This window comes from Caloenas nicobarica, chromosome 4 (genome assembly GCF_036013445.1).
Source record: "Caloenas nicobarica isolate bCalNic1 chromosome 4, bCalNic1.hap1, whole genome shotgun sequence".
In the NCBI taxonomy this organism is placed as follows: domain Eukaryota; kingdom Metazoa; phylum Chordata; class Aves; order Columbiformes; family Columbidae; genus Caloenas; species Caloenas nicobarica.
Window position 1 is genome coordinate 65,770,085 of NC_088248.1, and position 21,441 is coordinate 65,791,525.

Here is a 21,441-nt window from a genome sequence, read left to right on the forward strand (position 1 = left end):
GCTTTTCACAAAGCTTTTCTGAGAGTGAGGAGAAGTGACATCTGCTGTTTAGAAAAGATTAAGTAATATGCAGCACTGAAAAAATACTGTGTTTTCAGTGGTTTCAAGCACTTATGCTGAGTGCTGCCCTGACTTCAGACCTTTCATTCTCCTAAGCCAGCAGCCATCAGTCTATCTCACAGGTGTCAGAGAGAGCACAGGCACGGACTTTAAATGCATTAATAGAAAGCGACTCTTTCAGTGTAGTTGCTGTCCCTTACAGAGAAAAGGTACCGCTTGTGACAGTTTGCCCACTGTTTCTAGCGAGATGCAGTGAATTTTGATTGCTTCCCTGAGCATATAAACGCAAATGACTAACTACAGCCTGGGCTCTCAGCTTCCTAACCTTTCTCTGTTAGGTAGATCACACACATCTTTTGACCCACAGACATGTGTGGATTAATGACAGCTTGATGTTTCTAGTGATGGGATATCCTGGATGTTGCAAAGAACTTCCTGCGCCAAGGAAAGACTGCTGACTATTATCATATGCATTATGGTTCTTCTACTCTTTAGTGATACTAAGCTGATTTCCAGTCATTTTTCCCACCTGTATTTGCTGATTAACATAACAACAACAAAAAAAGGGTAGACCTGGTACTGGGAAATAATTTTTTTGCTATTTTGAAAGTTTTCCATTCTGTACTGTGAACCAAGGCTGTTTAATATCCTTTTTGGAAACATCCATAGGAAGCTCATTTTATCCAACTGAGAGAACATAGTACAGATACACATATTTTTAGAGGATAGTTCTCTCTCTCTTTCTTTCTCTCTCTAAATACATAGATATTTTTATACGTATTTTACTCTCGTCAAAACAGACCCAGTGTATGTGGTAGGGAACTCTAGAACTTAGTCAATGATATTCATTATTTTAATCTAACATCTATAATTAGACTTATTTGAGATTCTATTTCTGTGATAATACAGAATTGGCGTAAGGGCATTTAATACCAGCAAATGTTTCAGGCATTAAGACTAACATACCTTCTGCTACACTGAGCAATTTTATCCCCTGCAGTTCACTGTATATTTATGCCTTTCAGCTAATAAATTCTCTTGTTAAAATTGGAAGTTATTTTCTTTCCATTACTATCTGTCAGCTACCCACCCTCTACATCAAACAAATCTTTTTATTTGTTCTTGTTGGGTGGTGTTACAAGGTAAATATTTGTAAGTTAAATCATGGCTGAGAGAGTCTACTGTTCATGCCAACCCCCAGCCGTAACCTGGGAACTGCGGCTGGTCTGTAGCCCTCCTTGTCCCCTGAGTCACCTCTGTGCCAGCTGATGTGAAAGCCTAGGAATGGAAATGAGGTGGATTTGGTTTGCTTTGTGAATGTATCTATGTTTGCTTTAAATCTTTCATGTTTCACTCCTAATCTTAGTAGTGGATAGATAAGGCGAAGGTGCAGATTTCCTTATTTATGTTTACTGTTTTCAGCAATGTGTGGTCCTATCAGATTTGGTGTAATTGCTTGTGGTATGTAAATAAGCATACTTTTATCAGACTGAAACTCTTTTTACTTCATCACTGGAAAGATTTCCCAGAGGTAAGTAGTGCAATGATCAACAAATAAGTCGTCAGCTCCTAGTGAAAAAACTTCTACAGTTAGGTGACCGTTGTATGTACAGTAGTCAACCCATCTTTTTTCAGTCTCAATTCCATCATTAAATATTTATGTATAAACCCTGAGATGAAGAAATTTGAGTTGCACTGAAATTCTGCAAGTTCTTTATGAATTAAATACAGCTGTTACTATCAGGCCTTTTTTCTACCCTTTCTACAGGCCCTGAAGGAAAACAGTCACAAAAAGTGAAATATCAAAATAGAAAGGTGTTTTAATGTTAACTAGTCACTTGGGATATTGCTTCAACTGAAGCTGGGAAAAATCGATCATGCTGGATCAACAAAAGCTTTGTTTTGAACATATAGGTAAAAAAAAACTTTGCGAGACCTGCTTTTACTCCAAAATAGTAGACAAAGTGAAGTGATTTTGATGAAATTAAAAGATTCACACAGTGAAACAGTAAGAATTCTAGCTAGAATCAAAAGGAAGCCCCTTTTTTTCCTCCAAATAACTCAAAACATCAGAACTGCAATGCTAGGTCCAGGTCAGTCCCTCCGGAATCTCAGAGGTTTGGATTTGAGGTTCCATCCTTAAAATAGATTTTATTTTTTTTAGAATTATGACTTAGTTTTAAAAATCTATGAGACTTGTGGGTGAGATACAACTTGAGTACTGAAGTACATAGTGAAAGTAATTTGATTGTGCAGGATGGATGACTATGGGTGGGCTAAAGGATGGGGTTAATGGAGGAGGTCAGCTCTCCTAAAGTACGTTCTTCTTTTATCTAACCAGCAGATGGAAGCCGGGCCAGCATAAGAGGAATCTAGCTTTTGCTAGACTCTGAGGTTCTTTGTGGCCAGGCAGTAATGGAATACTCGAAATTGTCTTTAGCTATTCTGTACTGGATCACTGGCACTTAAATGTGCTCACTATATGTGTCACGAATTTAATTAAACGCTGCCTTTTTCCATAATGAGAGCAGCTTTTCCTGTTTCCCATCCCCATACTACCCTCAGCTACTGCTCTTCAACCTTACTAAGTGCAGCTGGATCCCACTGCTGTAAAGCCCAGACTATAACTCTGCCCCCCAGCAAGGCAAGCAGAGTGTGCCAGTGACAGTAAATGGGATCAGCCAAGTGTCCAGAGGGTATGGCCAGGCCTAGATGTACCTACAGTCTAGCTTCACTGATGAATGAGAATGGCAGGTCCCCACCAGGCTCCTCATGACTCTTTCTCATTTCACAGGGACCTGATCTGCAATAGGGCTCCTGAGCCTAAGAGCATGGTGGTAGCGTTGGGGCAGTGGAAGCTGGTCATGGCCAGCAAGGTCAGTTAGTGCCCTCAGAACCCTGACAGACACAGGTTGTTTTTCAAGTTTATATTTGTGACTTTTTTTTTTATGAGGAAGAGCCATGAGACACAAATACCTGGACATCTTCAGAAATGATGCTCAAATATTCTTGAAATTCTTGCAGTTTCGACACTATTTTCAAATCCCAGAAGATAAACCAAACCTGGACAGTCGCATATATAACCTGCAGGTTTGCCTACTTCTTTTGAAAAGTTTTTCCTGACGGAACATCGCTTCTATCATACTGATGAGATTTTATCTTACAATGACAAATAAAAAATAAGCGTACTGCTCTGCACTTCAGGTGCACATCTACTGCAAGTTAGAACTGGCATCATTCATTTGAAGCCCATGGGGTTGGTTATGTTTAAAAATGCTGAATGGGAGGCAATCCCAATTGAAACGTGAATCTTCCTGACCCTTTAGTGTCATTATTTTCCTGCAGTGTTTCATTTGTAGTTGTGGTTAACAAAAGAAGAGATAATTCTTCCAGATCCAGTTTTGGAGACAGACTCCTCATCTTTTGGGATTTGGATTTAGAAGAAAAAGAGAATGACTCATACTTTGTCTAGGTGTTAGGGTAAAATCTTATTTACATGGCTTCCTTACCTCCTATTAATGTAGCACCAAGACTCATTTTCTGAAATCCTGCTCTGCAAGAGCAGCGATCTTAGAGACACCACCCGAAGAAGCCAAAAGCAAATAAGTTTCTCAGCATTCTCCTGGCCTGTTTGGCATTATAGAGGCCTCCACATGGATAAGATTGACTGATGCCTCACTGAGGTTTTTGTTCGTAACTTCCTTTAAAGAATTTCCCTTCACTTGAGGATCACTCTGGTAAATTTTATTGTGGGAGAAAACAGTTAAGTCCACTGAAATTTGACATTTTATTACCGTAGCAACTTTCTTCAGAGATCCTTCCAGTTCAGTTATTGAGGTTATTCTCAAAGTAACTCTGAGGGAGGTGAATGTTCACTGTGTCTTGCTGAAAAAGATGCTTCATAGTCTATTAAGTGTTTCCCGATCTCACAGGGAAGTCCATTACAGTTAAAGTGGAATTCAAACTTTCTGTATTTTAGCAATACATTTTCTCAAGGAGTATCCTTTCTGTTGGACATACCTGTCTGCCTATTTCTCCTTGCAATAGATTTCAGAGATTCTTTTTGTCAGCTCATTTGTAAGTAACCAACATCTTTAACTAGAAATCATCTTTTTCTCAACAAAAGGTGATTATGTTTTATCACTTGCAAAAGGTCTTAAAGAGACTTTACATTTGAACAATTCTGAAACTTTTCTCCTTAGTTTCAATGTCAAATTTTCCATTCGAAAGGGTTACGAACAGCGTGGAGACTCACAAAGACTTTCCTGCTATTCAAAAGCTGTGATAAGGTCTAGTACATCGGTTCAATTGTTCCTTGACAAATTTTCACATTTCCAGTGTTGCCACTAAGTTAATAGGTTTTCTGAACCAAATCTATGTCCTATCACAAGACAAAACTGTTTTCAAAGCAAGAAAAATTAAATTAATTAAAACTTTCACTGATCTTAAAAAAATAGAAATTCGCTGACTTGTGAGTTTATAAAAGTGAAATTTTGTCAGTTATTGCTTTATAATAGGATACATGGATGAGTGACTGAGATAATATCAGAAGTTCCAATTACTTTCCACTAAAACAAATTAGTGTATGCAAAAGAAGCCTTGCTACTATAAAATAGGTTACCTGAATGCTATATGCTAACAGAATGTAGATGCAGTTAAATCTCTTGCAAAGACCTTCTGTTATGGTAAACTAACCTGAAGATTTGTCACTGTCTGACTAAATCCTTATGATTTTGATATGGCAATGAGATTAGGGTTGTGGACTTAAGTCAACTGCATGTTTATGCAGTGCACCAAACCTAATAATAACCTAAAAATTTCAGTTCTTCATGTCACATATCTTTAGTGCCAGCTAACTGGGGAGAGAATCATGTGCTTTCATGTGGCCAGTGCATAATGAATCCTGTGCACAAGAAGTGAACAACACTAATATATAACTGATTCCAGCTACCACCAAATCTTTTCTGGCCTTTAGGCTTCTGAGGTTGCCCAGGGTCTGGCCATTGATGGACACCAATGATGAGTATGTAGCAAAGGTGAGATTTTTTACAAGATCATCCTGAGTAATATCTGACTTCTGATGATATCTTTTGTAGCACTGAGTTATACATTAGTACTTAAAATCCCTGATCAGTCATTACAGGCCTTTCACAACAATCTGTGGCTACTTGCTGCTTGTTGAAAAACAGATTTAACAGTACAAATCCTTTCACTTTTCTCTTAAGCCTAAAAGTAAACCCCCTGTATTTGAAGTGCAATTATCTTTTTAGCTTGATGTATAGGTGATTAACCAGTCATTGTAACAGAAGGCTAATGAGATGCTGAGAAGGGTTGCTTCAGAATAATGCTGTTGAAGGATTACACTAAACCACATGGTCAAGACCACCTAGGTTGACAGCCCATCATCAGCACTCAAGATCTTGCTCTCAGCCTATGGTACCACATTACTATTTTCAGACTGATCACTCTGATCACCTCCATGGGTATGGAAGTAACATTAGCAGAATGTCTTGTTTGTGATTCCCCTGCAAGGGATCAGCTTACAACAGATAGTTCTTCTTAGTCTGTCATGGTTTAACCCGAGCTACCACAATACAACCATGGTAGCTGCTTACTCCCTCCCTCCACACCCCTGCCCCAATAGGGGAGAGAATCAAAAGGGAAGGGAGAAATTTGGATTGAAATAAACACAATTTAATAAAATACTACTGCACTACTAGTAGATATATATAAAATAAAAGATACTCAAGGCAATTCCTCACAAACACGCTGAGCAGCCAGTCCCAGGAAACGACAACTGCTCCCACCGCCAATCACAGGGAGAGAAAAGAGAGGAAAAAGGCAGAAAGTCTCAGAGGCCTCTGCAAAATGGTAAAAAGCCGAACCAAACATCCTGCACAGAACTCCACCAGCTGTGCCCCAGAGAGAGAGAGTGAGAGAGAGCAGAAGAGAAGAAAGCAGAAGGCCCAACTCTTCTTAAATCTGAAGCATGATGCTAATAGAATGGAATACTCTTGTCGATCAGTCTGGATGTCAGTCAAGCTCTGCTCCATCCATGCCCCGCTTCCTCGATGCCTCACACCTGTTGGCAGAGTGCTCAGAATGTCCTTGGCTCTCAGATCAGACCAATTAAAAACATTAGCTCTGTGCCTGGTGTTATCTTCTTGTTCTCAAACTGAGTCCAAATAATGACCATGCTATGAAAAAGAAAGGATTCTATCTGCATGAAGAAAATTAACTCATTCTCAGTCAAACCAGCACATAGTCACAGTCTGAGTTTCTTCCCCACTTTGTGTCTGCAGTACACTGTAGTTCTACCACTTTCTGAACCTGTTGATGCCTTTTAGTTTAGGTGATATCCTGGGGCAGGAATTATTACAAATTGAGTTGCCCTTTTGCAGTGTTAGCCTTCATTCATGCTTACCACTACTACATTTTGTCTCTCTCTTTTTTTTTTTTTAAGATGTCTCAGCCACTGCTATTTTAAATCTTCAGTACCTGTCAAGGGAGATTCACCTTAGATATTGCCTACTGGTCATCGTCAGGATTTCTGAAGGCCTTGCATTATCCCCCCAAATGACAAGTAAAACATGTCATCCTTTGTGCTAATTTTTGCAGCTCACATTGTCAATGGTGATGTTAAATAGATGATAGTAATTCTTTCTTGTTTTATACTACACTGCCCATGAGAACATGCTATCAACTTGGGCTTGATCCCTACTAGATTTTCCAGCCAACTTTTTGCAAAGGAAATACATTTCACATTCCTTGTGTTTTCTGCCTAGCTCTGTCAGCTCTAGTTGACCTTTTCTTTTCCTTGTTTATTAATAAGAAACAATGTAAAATTCATTAGCTTAAATGAGCAACTTTACCTTCAAATAATAGCAGTTGTACTTTAGATTACATTAGCTTAAATCTTTCTCGCATAGGATGTTTATTATTGTTCCCACCTATTTTCAGTAAGCTAATTGGTTGCCTTCTTGGGAGTGCAGATCATTTGGGAGCTTAGCGGATCATTTGGGAGCTTCGCGGATCATTTTGTCTTTGCCTTTATTGCCTGTGTTTGCTTATCTTTGAGAAGGAAATGCAAGTATTATAGTCAGTATATTTTAGTGGGACAGGGATTAGAATTTGATCTCTGTTTCTGTATAAAACAAACAATTTCTGTAAAATGCATCAATTCTGTACTGAAAAGTACTATAACTCCCCTGGGAAGGTGAATATCTCATTCTACTGCTTGAAATTAGACTTCTAACAAAACTAGCCTTGTAGTTTATCATAAGGTGTCATGATTGGCTTAATCCCATCTAAAGGTCCATATCTTCACCAAAAGGGGTGCTCCTGCTCTCCTCCCTGTTCCTGCTGTCAGCAGTGTGCCAGAGATGGTGTCCATGGGATTACCTCATTTTCTTGTCAGGTTTTCAAAGAGCAAGTCTTTTACTTGGACAATCATGTATTCTTGTCATTGCATCACTTGACGAGGATGATAAAAAAGGGATAAATAGTGTCAGTGAGGTAGTCTTAGAGATAAATTGTTTGTGTGTGTAAGCCCTAAATGGTCCTGATGTTGGGAAATATAAGTATTTTCTACTCCTCATTATTAGACTGTCTGAAAATAGAAGTCTTTCCCATGAAAAGCTAAAAGCAAAATGAAATGTAATATTTATAGAAATGTACTGATTTCAGAAAAACAAACAAACAAAGCAATCAGAAATCCACACAGTCTATACATGGACACAGATAGACAAGAATACCAAAATTATCATTAATCAATAGTGAGGGGTTTTTAATTTCAGCTGAGATCAGTGAAGACCTTTTGATTTTGTAATTCTTTCACTTCCTTCTCCAGTGGAGAAGAAGTAAAATGGAAAGAGGGCACAAAGAAAAAGATGAGAAAACTCCAAGTCTAGATAACTTTCTGTTTGCTTTCATTGGAATTGAAATCAAAATGTTAATCAAAAGATCAGAACTTTCATATTACATTTTTATCCTTCAGATTAACATTATTTATTTAAAAGAGTAATTTTTCCCTCTCATCTCTTCCTACATTTGCTCAAGCAAACCACGGCTAGCTAAAACTTGCTTTTCAATTACTCCCTTTTTTATAGTCACCTCAAAGTATCTGTGTATGCCTCCGAGACAGAGTAACCTGCTGGAGGACCCTAGAGGCAGCACACTAAACTCTCAGATTATTAATTTTTATGGTTACATTTTGGACTAGTTTTAAAGAGGAATAAAGCCAATAAAATTGACTTTATTTTTTAATCTAATGCTCCCAGGGAGGACTATGGGAGAGATATGCAGTCATAAGAACTCGTCTGATCAGTACAGTTAACCTATGCTGCTAAACACCTATTTGTGCGCAATCCTTCAGAAAGGAATACCTGGTTTAATCAGATCAGGGTTAAAATTCATGTGGAGAAAAGCAACAGCCAAACCTTCCCACACCTTCCACAGAGCAATAAACTTTTGTTTCTCCCCAGGATAAGAGTCACAACCACCCCTGCAGTCCCTGCAGTTTCTGGTGAAGCCCTTGCTGAGGCCACTGCAATGGCAACCGTTCAGTAGACTTTTGGCAAAAACTAATGGCAGTGTTCTTAGATCAAAATCCTACTGCAATTTACAGCTATAGGACTTTTTGTGCTCACTTCAATGGCTTGTTGACAAGCCTCTGCTACCTGCAAATCCCTCCCAGTGGCTCACAGAAGATGACAACCACATCCCTCAAAGCATCAGGATGACTTTTCTTAGTTTTGTTTTGGTGATGTATCTCAAATTTCTCAGAAGAGGTATTGAGATTGTAGGATGACACTCAGTAGTTTCAGTTTAAACTTCTCTCAAAGAAAAGCTGTAATGATTTGCAGCTTATTCTACTTTCCCAAGGAACAAACTTTGTTTTACAGGTTTCGGGTAGCTGCTTGATATCCTTTTCAGACTAGATGTATTTAATGGCAGTATGATTTTATTTTGGCTTATTAGAGATGTAAACAGCTCTGGGGAGAAATTTTAATTTAATCTTGGGTTAAAACAGATTCTTGTTTACAAAGGAGTCACAGTTTCCTTGTGAATTCAGAATCACATCTTCATTTTTTTACAGCTTTTATAGAACAGTATTAGAAAATAGACTATGTTCTTTGACACAATTAAAAGGAAAGCAAAGTTTTGAGAATCAGTTCTAGCATCTTTTTTTTAAACAGTCTGGTAGTTTTCAAACATTAGTTTTCTTTGGGATTTTGAATTTATTTCTGGTTGTGGCAACACACGTTTCTTTCTCTAACAGTGGAAATCATTAGCTGATTCGCCAAATTATTTTAATCTGTTTTTATAATTGTTAGATTGGAAATTGTTAGATTGTTGTGTGTACCCATTTTAACTAACGTATTCAGAAAACTTCTCATGCCTTTAGGAAAAAAACACACTTTTAATGATACAATGCAAGGTAGATTTCACTCAATGCAGTAGAACCCCATGATGTTGGCACTGTTTTTGATGAACAAATTGTGTGTCATCTAAATATTCTGTGAATTTGATGTGTAGTTAAATTGCATGTGAATCATAGATTCATTAAAAAAAAGTACTACCTCATAGGTGGATTAACATAAGGAAATAAGAGTTCCTGTACTATATCACAGCAGATGTTATTTAGCTCACTCTTTTACCTATGGTATTATATATTTACTGGTAAAGCAATAAGAGAGGTATGAAATGATACTTTTCCAACACCATAGTACTGAGGTTTTCTCCCCACTTCTGGCAATATAGGGAAGAGGTCGCTTCTACTTCATCATGTTTGAAAGGTGACATAGATGCAAGATAAGAAGGAACTCTGTATTTTTTTTTTTTTTTACAGAACATCATTGTTAATTTCAGTGAAACTTTGTTGATTTTTGGAACAGACTTTTCCTCTGAATAACTTTTTAATGAGTAATGAAACTTTTTGCCAAATCAAAATGCCATTATTTTCCTTTACAAAAATTAAGCCTTATGCTGGGAAAACCAAGCTTGTTTTGAAAGTGTGAATGGAATTCAAGTTTGCCTTTTCAAACTGATGTTATTTTTGGGTCACTTCAAAGCTTGACTGCTTTTCTGTGGTACGACACCAAGGTGTTGGAACCTGATACTCGTAGTCACTTCTATAGATCCAAATCTTGTGCTTGTTCATATATCCCATAGTCACCACCACCTCTGAGTGAACAAAATATGTGTCATGTAAGTGCTATGGGTAAACCTACATAATGGGAGATATAGTCCAGCCAACGACCTCATCTTCTAGATGGACATAGTTATCATCACAAGGAAGCACAGTATAGTACCGAACTACTGTGAAAGAAACCACTTTGGATCAATCAAATAGTCTGAAATGAAAGTCTTTTGATAATGCAGAAATGTTTCACTTTGACTAAGGAAACTGAAGTACGTATTTCCTTTTGTAACATGGACATTATTCTGAAATTATTCTGGAGTAGCAGCAGGGTGGAAGATGATTATTGTTGTAATCTGCTTGTGATATTTTAAAAAGAAAAAAATGGTATCAGTTCAAAATGAAATACCCTAGTTCAACTGATAAAGTAGGAAAATTACATTTTTTGAAATCAATAGTAATAATCGCTTTGCTCCATTAAGAACCACTTTTTTTTTTTCTTTTTTTTTTTTTTTCTTTTTTGTAGTGTAAACTAATGCTCAAGTATCAGAACTTCCTAAGAGACAGGAATTACTTTTTCCATACATCCAGTCTGCAAACATGATCAGACTAAAAGGCATTCTGAAGTTCAGAACAAAATTAGGTGAATTTTAAATAAAACTGGTTTGGCATACACAGATCTTCAGTTATTACTAATTGCAAATAGACTTTGGATAATGATAAAAATTATTAACATAATAATTAGAAACTCTTTATATTGAGATGAAAACACTCATTTAGCTTGAAGAATTGAGGCATTGTAATGTAATTTAAATGCAAAACCCCTAAATACACTGAAAGAAAACACCATGGTCCATCATTAATGTGATAAAACCAGCTCTGAAACTGTTTTTTTTTCCTTGTAATTTAGTTATGTAAGTCTTTCTAATTAGTAGGTTCCCCAGTCAACTAATGTCAACTAATGTATAGGAATGTCCCATTCCATTCAGAAAGCTAATGAAGCTATGCAGATCTTGTGTTCTTTGCTCACCCCAACGATAGGCCTGGCTTTATCATTCTGTCAACAAAAATTCATTTCATGCTTAATTTGAACAGTATCTTTCTTCACAAATGCACTTCCCATGAAAAGAGCATGATGGAATGTGAGTGCTTATGACTACTCTAAGTGGTTTTTTTGCCCCTTAACATGATTTTTAAGCACTATTCATGTTTGTCCTGTCTATATCTGTTCCAGCTGGTCACTCCATCAAGAGTGCTGAATATATATGACTGCGTCTATTTGGTTATTCATCTTCATGTTTTTGTGTGGAAGTACAGTAGCAATTTTAACTAGCTTCGATGGCTGCTGAGACATAGTGAAGTTCTGTCAGCACAGCCTCTTGACATTCTCTGGAAAAAGCTGGACAATCTGAAAAGCAGACAGGCATATAAAGAAGACTGCAGAAGTAGTTTGAAATTCTAATAGCAGTGCTGTCCCACAGGGCTCAGGTCAGACCATACAGCCCAAATCTAGAAGGAAAATCTGATTTAGTTAATGCTCTGTTTTTCTGATTCAGATTAAAACAGATTGAAACACTCTGAAACAGACCTGCAACATCTAAGACAGTGCTCAGACCTAAAAGAAATTCTATTTGCTTGGCTGATGGCCACATCACATTTCATTGTTTCTGTTTTCTGTTGGGATCAGTGAGAACCAAGTTAAATGTTCTGAAATGCTCATCGTGTTAGAAATATGGCTTTACTGTACACCTCCTACAGCCTCAGTAGTCATGTTCTGGTTTCGGCTACTGCTGGACAGTCCAAATTAATTAGTGGGAATCAGCTGGAGAAGGACAATGTCTGGATTTAACTCTGGATGTTTATCAAGATCTTACTTTTTTTTTTCTTTTAAACTGGAAGGCCCCTAATTTCTTTTCTGTGATGCAAAGCATGTGTATGTCTGTCTTTTGACCATGTTGGATTGGATATTTGCTCTTGGAGATACTAAGGTTTTTCAGATAATGGTTATTGACTGTATTTGGACTAATCACATGTATATGCCACAAATATTCATCAGCTGCAGTAAGAACAACAGATGTCAGCTCTATGTAGAATCCACTCAAGATACATATTGCTCTTGAGCAAGATGTAATTTACACTTGGACAAATGATGGGTAACACGAGAATATTTTAGATTAGCAAAACTACAAATGAAAGACCATAAATTTTAAACATGTAATGAACTGCATCGACGTAACAGTTCATTTGGGGGTTTATTTTGGTTCAAATCACTGTACCACTCATGAATAATGCAGCAGAAGTGAATGCATATAGAATACTTCACTGTCTTAACATATATCATTATGTACATAAAGCTGGTTCATTTGTGCAAAAAATAATAGGCATTTCCACTAAAACTATCTAGTGTTTTTGCAGTATGGTTGTTAAAAGTCAATAGTCTGCAATGTGTGTATTTTCCCCAAAGTATACTTTATCCATGGGGAGCAATGGAGCAAGAAATGTTTATTTCATCTTTTGCTAGAAAGCTTTATATCAAATGTTTGCTTTATCAGTGCTCATGCAGTTGGAAAGATGTGACTGAGAAATGGTGTGGTTTGAAGGGGGAATCAGGTTCTGCTCTCAGCTCTGTGGCAACTCATTATGTGGGGTTGGAATCAATCAACTACGGATTTCGGTACCTCCACTTCCACAGTGGTGTACACTTTTCACGCTTTGAAAATTGCTTTCACTCTTCATAATGGTTTTATAAAGGACTATTATCCAAATTGGCTGTTGCTACTCTCCTGATTACTTGTGTATATCAACACTAAACTACTTCCTATACGTATTGTTTCAACTGCTTAGAGGTGTAATGATTCACGTTTCTAGAGAAAGGTGCAGAAGATATTGAAGCACTTTCCTAAGGTCACATGAGAAGGCTGTGACAGATGAGGGATTCTTTTGTCCAAGTTGGTCACAAACAACTGTGCTATTCTTCTAGATATTCATGGTGCTTTTTGAGTATACTAATATATTTAATGAAGTACCTGTAAATGGCTAAGACCACACTTCCCGTCTTTTCAAGGCAAGCAGGGTGCAATCTTTCCTTTAGCTTGTGAATCCCATTACCATAATCCAAGCTTTTATTAGTTCAAGATCAAACTACTGGAAAATGCTCTACATGGAGCTACTTTAAAACCACGAAAATAATCAAAGTAAGGTATACTTTCACCTCAAGTTATTAATAGAGACTTGAAGCTGTGCAATGGAGTTCATTTAAGATTCATTTGAGCTTGACTAAACTGAAAGAAACAAGATACTTTGATTTATATGCATATATAGCTCATTACAGAAATTAACAGGCATCAGTCACTCTAATACCTAATATTCATGCAACAGATGCCATAAATGCTGATCTATCTTCTCCCTTAGTTAGCCAAATATCTGTAATATTCCATAATCCTTCTCAGTTTTTAATTAATAATGACTATTTTCAGAGATGAAGGTGAGAGATTATAATGCTTTTTGATTTTTCCAACTTGATGAAAAACAATGAAACTGAAAGGAAACTCCCTCATACTGTTGTTAATCCTCAGTTTTACTCCGTGAATTTGCCTGTGTAAAAAATTAGATGAAGACAACATAAACTAGTTTTGATTTCTGAAAAACGTCTGGAATGTAAGATTCAAATTCAGAGCTGATGTCTACGATCTCCAAAGTATGGTGTAGTAGCAAAATGAAAGAAGTGCTCAAAAAGTTGAAAAGTATTTATTTTTCCTCTTGAGTAATGGATACCAAGAAAGCTATTTTTGAAAGAGTACTAGTCATATTACTGTTACTGAAGAAAGTCTCCATTATCTCAGTGGGATCTTTGCACTGGAAAAATGTCATTAGCTACACCACCAGGCTCCACAAGAGTTAGACACATCATGTTTTAGAGCTCGAGAATACAATACTCGTGATATCCTCATTGCGCAGGGGAAATGGCAGTGGCTGATATGATACTTTAAACATTAGAAATGCCAGAGGTCATGGTGAGCTGTTATTCTTCTCAGAATAAGTGGTGACCCTGTGGTGCTGAATTTTCACCAAAAGGGAGAAAAAGCACATACAGAACCTAAAAAAACCAAGTATGATGAGCAAAATAATCCAAAAGTTTTGAGAGTGTGAGATTAAAAACCCCTGAGGAAAACACCTGAGGAGAATGACTAGTATAATAATAAGGTGGCAGTGAACTGAGCTTGACCTTTCACTGTTTATCAGGGCTGTGATGCTAATGTGACTTCTGCATGGCTGATCTGTTGATGGGACTGTTGCCTAAAACATATTAGTTTGACTAAGCTGAATTTGGTGTTGGTCTCAACTGCAAAAGTCTCCCTTTTATTATCCTTTCCAATATCCCAAGAGAGGAACTTACCAGTTTTTGAATCTACAATGTTGTGTGTTTGAATGGTCAAAAGAGACCAAGTGATCTCATTTTAGTGAATTAACCACAGTGGCTGCAAGCCTAGCTCATTTCAAACATAGGCTCAGGTGTGTTTACATACTTCTACAGTCACTTAAAATTATCTTTCTTTCTCTTTTGCACAAAATGTGTTGCAATGGTTGTCTCTTGATTTAAGAAAAGGCTTGTGGGACAGAAAACTAGAAGGAAAATACCCTTTTTTCTGAAGATCTGAAAGTGTGACATCACACTTTCTTTTCATGTTAAATATAAACATTCAGAAAATTTGATCAATTATTGTGGCTGAGTGTTTTAAACACCTATTTGACTTACTAATAATCCATCTTAACTTCCATGGCCTAATGCCTCATTTAATCATTTCTTTCTTACAGAAGTCCAATTTACAATTAAATCCAATTAAAAAAAAGTTGTTCTAGTCATTCAGAGCAACAAGCACCATTAAAGAAGAAAGTAGAGAGAAACAGAAGTTCCATGGACAATAAAAGTGTCCCTCTCATAGCTAAAAATAGATGCTTAAGCTTAGTTTTACAAAAACAAAATAATCCATCAAACTGATATATTTCAAGACCAGGCAGGCTTCAGGACAAGAATACAGTCCAGTCTTACTGAAATGTAGCTTGACTGAAATTTAGAGAATTACAAACTATATCAACAGTTTTTCAGTTGTTTTTGGGAACTGGCCTCAGCTGAATGACTGCAAAGTAAAGAACAAACTCAAACTAAGCTTTCTTCAAAGAACATGTTTGTTAAAAAATGGTAAAATAAACAGAAAACATCAGGTTTGAAAGCCGAGGAGTGACACAGACAACATCTACATGCTAGAGAGAAAAACTGCTGAATTTTCCCTATCAAATAAATGAATGAGATTAACACATTGTTTTGAACCTTTTTCAACGCTGTGTTGAATTCCTACTTTGAGTTCAACTTCAAAGATCCCAGTCATTAAGCTTTCAAATCCCCAGGAAGATGCACTTGCAAGGGATGACTTGTGGGAACATATTTAAGTTGATGTAAGTCTGTGTGAAAGGTGGTTTTGGTAAACTGACCATCTTGTTCACCACATCAGTATTGGTCAGCAGGAATTACAAGACGATGCCCCACGGGTAAAATCTGTGGTCAGAGACTCCAGCTGCAGGTCATTGATGGACAGTCTTGCTTCTCAACCATATTCATAACCCTAACGTACATGATTCAGCACAAAATTTGTTTTCCAGTTTCCAAGTAGCTTATAATCCCTTTGGAAGGTTATGCATTTTATTTTTGTATTTGAATCCTAAAACTGTGATATTCAGAATTACCGTCTTTGTTTGCTAGTGTCTGCTGCTCTCAGCTCTGTCAGCTCTGGATTTGATTTGGTCTTCAGCAATTATCAGGGAGGTGGTTGCTATAGCTGCACTAATGAAAGGAGCAACCATGTTTCCTTGAAGACAATGTAAGCAAGCATAAATAAACAAATGCTTAAATCTAAGTGGCATTAATAGCTTAAATGAGATATTTCTGCAACAGGGAAAATAATATTTTAGCTCTTTTCAGTGGCTTTATATATATCAACCTTGCAACTTCCTAGTCAATGCTTAGCTTGAGCTGACAAAACTTTTTGACAGATACTTAAAGTGTTACTAGTGTTATAAGATTTTCTTCTTCATCATGATGTGAGTCACATTTTTGTTGCATTTGTTCACGTTACCACATTTTTCCAGTGGCAGTCTGTCTCTATAATCTTTTGATAACTGTTATGGCAATAACAGGTGAGATAAATAGAGATACATGACCAAAGGCAGGAACATAAGAAAGTTTATTTTTAAAAAAATCCAGTTAAGTTGCACTGAACTTTGTCAACTCTGGTTCACTGAGTTCAGCTTTAAGTGTGATTCTTTTCTGACTAGTGACTGTAAAAACTGTATCACACGTTGTCATGTTTGCATTTCAGTGGCTCTGTATCAATATTGTTCAGGATGTTGCTGATTTTTTTTTTAAACCCACAGACCTACCAATGAGCCAGAAATTTTAAGGTCATGCTGTGTTCGGTCTCGGGCAACACCAACAATAATGACATTTCTAAGAAATGAAATCTCTCATTCACCTTCACAGCAAACCACTTCAGTGTCTAGGGCACACTGTACCTTCAGATTTTCATGAAGTATGAGGAAATCCATTCTACTGCCAAGCTAAAATGAAATCTCCAAAACCAACTTATGTTACATCTGTGAAACAGTCTTACAATATTAGCATTATGTATTGTATTAAGGTGGGAAAGTTCAGAGCGGCTGATCTTGCTAGCTTATCATTGGATAAGCTTCCATCGCTATAACAGAATATGGAATTATGGTGCAGAGTGATCACTGTAACAATACTACCCTTATATTATTACATCTCTGTAAGGAGACAGTGCTACTTACCTGAATTATTCAGTACCCTTTTAATAGATCTTAACCTTTCTGGAAAATGCTGAGCAGCTTTTGCTAATGGCTGCATAATGCTAACTTATTGTCTCGTTACTTGTTTAGGACAGAGATATGTCTCTTTTTGGAGATATTGGGCCCTGGAAACATCAGACCAAGATGGGTTGATGAATAAAATGAATGAAGCATATTTTAAAGCAAAGCTTCTTTTTGCTAGATATTAAATATGTTTGGTGCTTTAAGACAAGAAGTAAATACCACATGGGAAAATGGGAGTTGGAAATGTTACTTATCTGATTTCCGATTCGGACTTAGTACTCTACAAATTATTTTCCTTTTCTTCTCTCCTTTATTTTGCAGTTAACTTTGACCACTTTCAAATATTGCGGGCTATTGGGAAAGGGAGTTTTGGAAAGGTAAGAATCAATTTATTTTTAGCAGTTAAAAATCCAGTAGAGAATTTCTTTGTGTATTTCTGGTGTTACCTGGCGAGGGTAAAGGAACATAGGTTTTGTAACCTTTTGCTTCTTACAGACATCTGATCATCTGTATGAACTGACTCTGACTATTCATTACTTAATTTCTATTACAATATATTCACTAAAATTAATTGAGTAAAAATGATTATAATAATTACTCTCCTTTAGCAGAATTTGAAAAACTGTTCCCCAAACAAAAACAAAGAAAAAAGTAGAAACGGGCTACTTTTCTAGGCAGTCTACCAGAATGATCTCATTCTTAAATCTCTGGATTTATTTGTGTCTTTAAAATAATTGCAGTATTTTAAAGGCACTTTACATAGATTCAATACACTTGGGACTGTATAAACAGACATACACTGTAATTATGATCATTGAGTAAATGTTTGTTCAATTCAACAGGCTTTTGCTGACACAGAGAAGATTAATGGTTTGTTTACACATGAGTAGACGACCTTTCTTTCCTATAACAAAGACTACAACAAGGTTTTAAATTTTTATATGGGTAAATACAAGGCCATGCAGTCAGAGAAAATTGTATTATAAAAATATGAGAAACCATTGCTCACAGGAATACATTTGATGGTGAAATATAACTTCAGTAACTGGCCAAGCAATAGCTACCTAGATCTTGATTTCAATAATTCTAGAGTATATGCCAGCTGAGTGCTGGCGAGCTACTTCTGCGGTTATGCATTGAGCCCACACACAGGATTTTTATGGGTCTTGGCTTTCCCTGCAGAAAAATGACTTTCATTTTACAGAGGCCTGATACTTCGCACAGAACAGCACAGTCCTTCATGGCATGGTCCTTATTTGGTTCAGTAGTTTCCAAAAGAAATCCTCTTTAAGGAGGAGAATATGTTGCTAGTGCAGAATAGTGCTCAAGACTCCCCCAAAAATCAGGGCATCTATAGATCTATGATTGTTTATTATCGCAATACAGTGATGGACTGTCATGTCAAACTAAATGGAAGTCCAGGAGTACAAGTTAGGTACAGGATAAGCAGTTAAAGATATATTCAAATCATGCTGACCATTACAAAGATCACCCTCACCCTCTTTCTTCAAAGCTTCCCAATTTACACCTCTACTATCTCTGCCCTTTCAAAGGGCTCCACAGCCTTCCACATCATGTGGGAAAATAAAACAAGCCTACATGCTTTCTAAGGGTTTGTTGGTTGACGTTGGACCCACTCTTCTCCATGGCATTCAGAAAACTGGTGAATGTTTCTATGATATTTCTAGAAACATCTAATTTTCTTACAGGTTCATATGGCTGCAGTGTTCCTGTGAACCTGCTTTGGAGATATGTGTGGTTGCGAATAGAGTTTCTCAACCCTGAGAGAACATGTTTAATGCAAGAAAGGACTCATGCATAAGTCTCCTCTAAACTTAAATCTTTATTTTGCAGCTGTCAAATGCAATGGAAGACTCCTTGCCATAACAGGCTTATTTTTCCCAAATGAATGCAAGCTTCTGACCAATCACCTTGTTTTTCCTTCCAGAGATTGGGAAAGAAAGAAACCCATTTAAAAATGACCTATTATATCCTAGCCAAAAGCACATCATGGTAAATCAGTCACCATTTCAAGCGTCTTTCTCTGTGAGTCAGTCTTGCTTTTACCATTCATTTAGAAGCCTTGTTGCTGGTGACTTTTCCTATTACTGTCCTTCTGGAAGTACCTGGCAGCAGGAACGGCAACAAATTATGTAAAACCTCTAATCTCTATTGACTCGCTGTTTACTCTTTGCGGTCTATTGTTCCCTATCATCCTGCAACATGTAACACCCTGTTCTGTATCACATCTTCCTTAAACTGTGTTGGGTACCATGCTTTCCTTAAACTGCCTTCTTCCTTTATGGCTGCTCTGTGGCCTTTTCTATTTTCTGAGAGCAGGAGGATGTTTTAAGATGTGCTCTACTTTTTTATTTTATTGCTGCTGGTACAATTGCTCTCTCTCAATATTTCTTAAATTATTGTGGTTGCTACAGCAACCTTAGGCCTCTGCAGGATGTTGCTGCAGGAGGTATCTGATATGGCAGAGACTCCATACAGCTCAGCTCGCTCTTGTGCACAGAGCTCAAGGTGATTCTCAGCACCTTCTCTCTTCCATCGGGACCAACTCCTTCAGTAGCTATGCTCTGTCCCTGCCAGCTAACTTCAAAAAGCATCTCCCTCTGCTTTTTCCTTTGGCATTGTCAATTCACAGTAGCAGTATTTGCTGTTACAGCAATTCCTAGGCCGTTTGGTGCTAAATGCTTTTTATCTCATGAGCTTGTAGTCTTTTACGCACTGTAGCATCTTCCCCAGAAAAGGTGAAAATACATCACAGCAGTTGTGAGAAGGGTAGGAAATGGGTACGGAGGGAAGAGAAACAAGGAGCATGCTCCTATTTCCAGAAACAACTAGGCTTGCTTCTTTTTTCTACCTTCCTTTGCTAGGTAGATGAAGGGAGCACTTTGCTTATGCTTTGGTGCCCTCATATGTAAAAGGAAACAGTGCTTTATATTTTTTTAAGACTTTTAAGCTAGTTATGCTTGGCATGGTCCAGGTATTAGTATTTCCAAATACATTTGAAGTCGGCCAGGTCAGTAATTTTGTCCAACAGGTGTTATTTATATATTAAGTATTTCCCTTCTAAGTCAATTCAGAAGCAGACACTTTAAAATACTCAAACAAAAAATGCCAAACGCTACTCTAAATATTTATTTATGCCATATGATATCTTAAAAATGCTCTATCATATTTAATCTGGTTATTTTTTTCCATTTAGCTCTATCTAGAGTCATCAAACAAAACATTTCAAAAAATTATATATATGAAGATCACCCAATAAGTACAAAACTGACTAGGTGAAATACAGGAATTATTGTTGTTTTTTACTGCAACAGTAACCATATAATTGCAGGCTTACTGATGCAAAATAATTTGTATTCAGGCACAACAACTAGTTTTCAGGGGTATTCTAATACCAATTTTCTTCAAGTTCTCTGTTCATGAGAGTAGGCATATTGAACAATCTGACATCCTTAGATTAAATTCAAATTATGATTTCAATGTTCAAACACTTTCTCCTATTTGTCTAAGATGCTGAGACACAGGACTTAGTTCTGATTAATTTGCTTGTATAAAACAGTGACTTTCTCTGCTGAAGTAATTGAAATTACACTGGTGCAAAACAGACGGGACCCCAGAACCACATCTGCACTCATTGAGGGTACTTTACTAAATAATATGCAAAGTATTTCAGAAAAAATATACTGCTATCCTAAAAGCAACATAACGCACAACTGCAGAATATTGATATTGCTTGACAGTATAAACACCTATTTTTTTTTTTAGCTTGAGTTGATATGAAAGTATGCTAAACAGATGCTTAATTCCTGCTCCAGCTGCTGTGGTTTGCTCAAGAGAACCTGGGAGTGAATCCCCATATTTCAAGGAAATTCCCTAGCAGTCTAAAGCCAAACTTATGACATCCATTCTCCAGCCTCTTTGTGTAAATCTTTCCAAGTCTGCTTTTAGGCTGAGACTATGGACATTAATTTTTCAGAGTATGTGGGGAAGAACAGACAAGCTAGCAGTATTTCAGGTACATGCTTCATAGCAGATTTGTCAATTCCCACACCGAGTATGAAACATGCAGCTGATTTCTGTCTTGTAATCTCATATGTCTAGGTGAGTATCTCTGCTCATGCAGTGCCACAGATTCTCTGGTGGGCTGTGATTACTCATGGCATCTATAGGTGCCTCATCTGATCTTCTGACCTGACATACTTGATGCATAAGATTGTAACACAGGAGCACAGATGAGGTGTGCACTTCAGCTCAGCTCTTCACCTAGCAGTGACCTTGCACAGAGGAGCTTTCCCTGACTGCAGTTCGTATCTTTTCTTTTTTATGACCTGTCA

General features: G+C 37.1%; 1 protein-coding gene across 2 annotated transcripts in view; it reads left to right on the forward strand.

The window, feature by feature from the left end:
* Positions 1–21,441, forward strand: part of STK32B (serine/threonine kinase 32B) — a 169,569-nt gene that overhangs the window by 10,178 nt on the left and 137,950 nt on the right. The window contains exon 2 of one of the 2 annotated variants that reach the window (XM_065634054.1): positions 17,408–17,463. In XM_065634054.1, coding sequence (XP_065490126.1) covers positions 17,408–17,463 — 56 coding nt within the window. Of the gene's footprint in view, positions 1–17,407; positions 17,464–21,441 lie in introns of those variants that run through there. The other variant, XM_065634055.1, reaches the window with a different exon arrangement.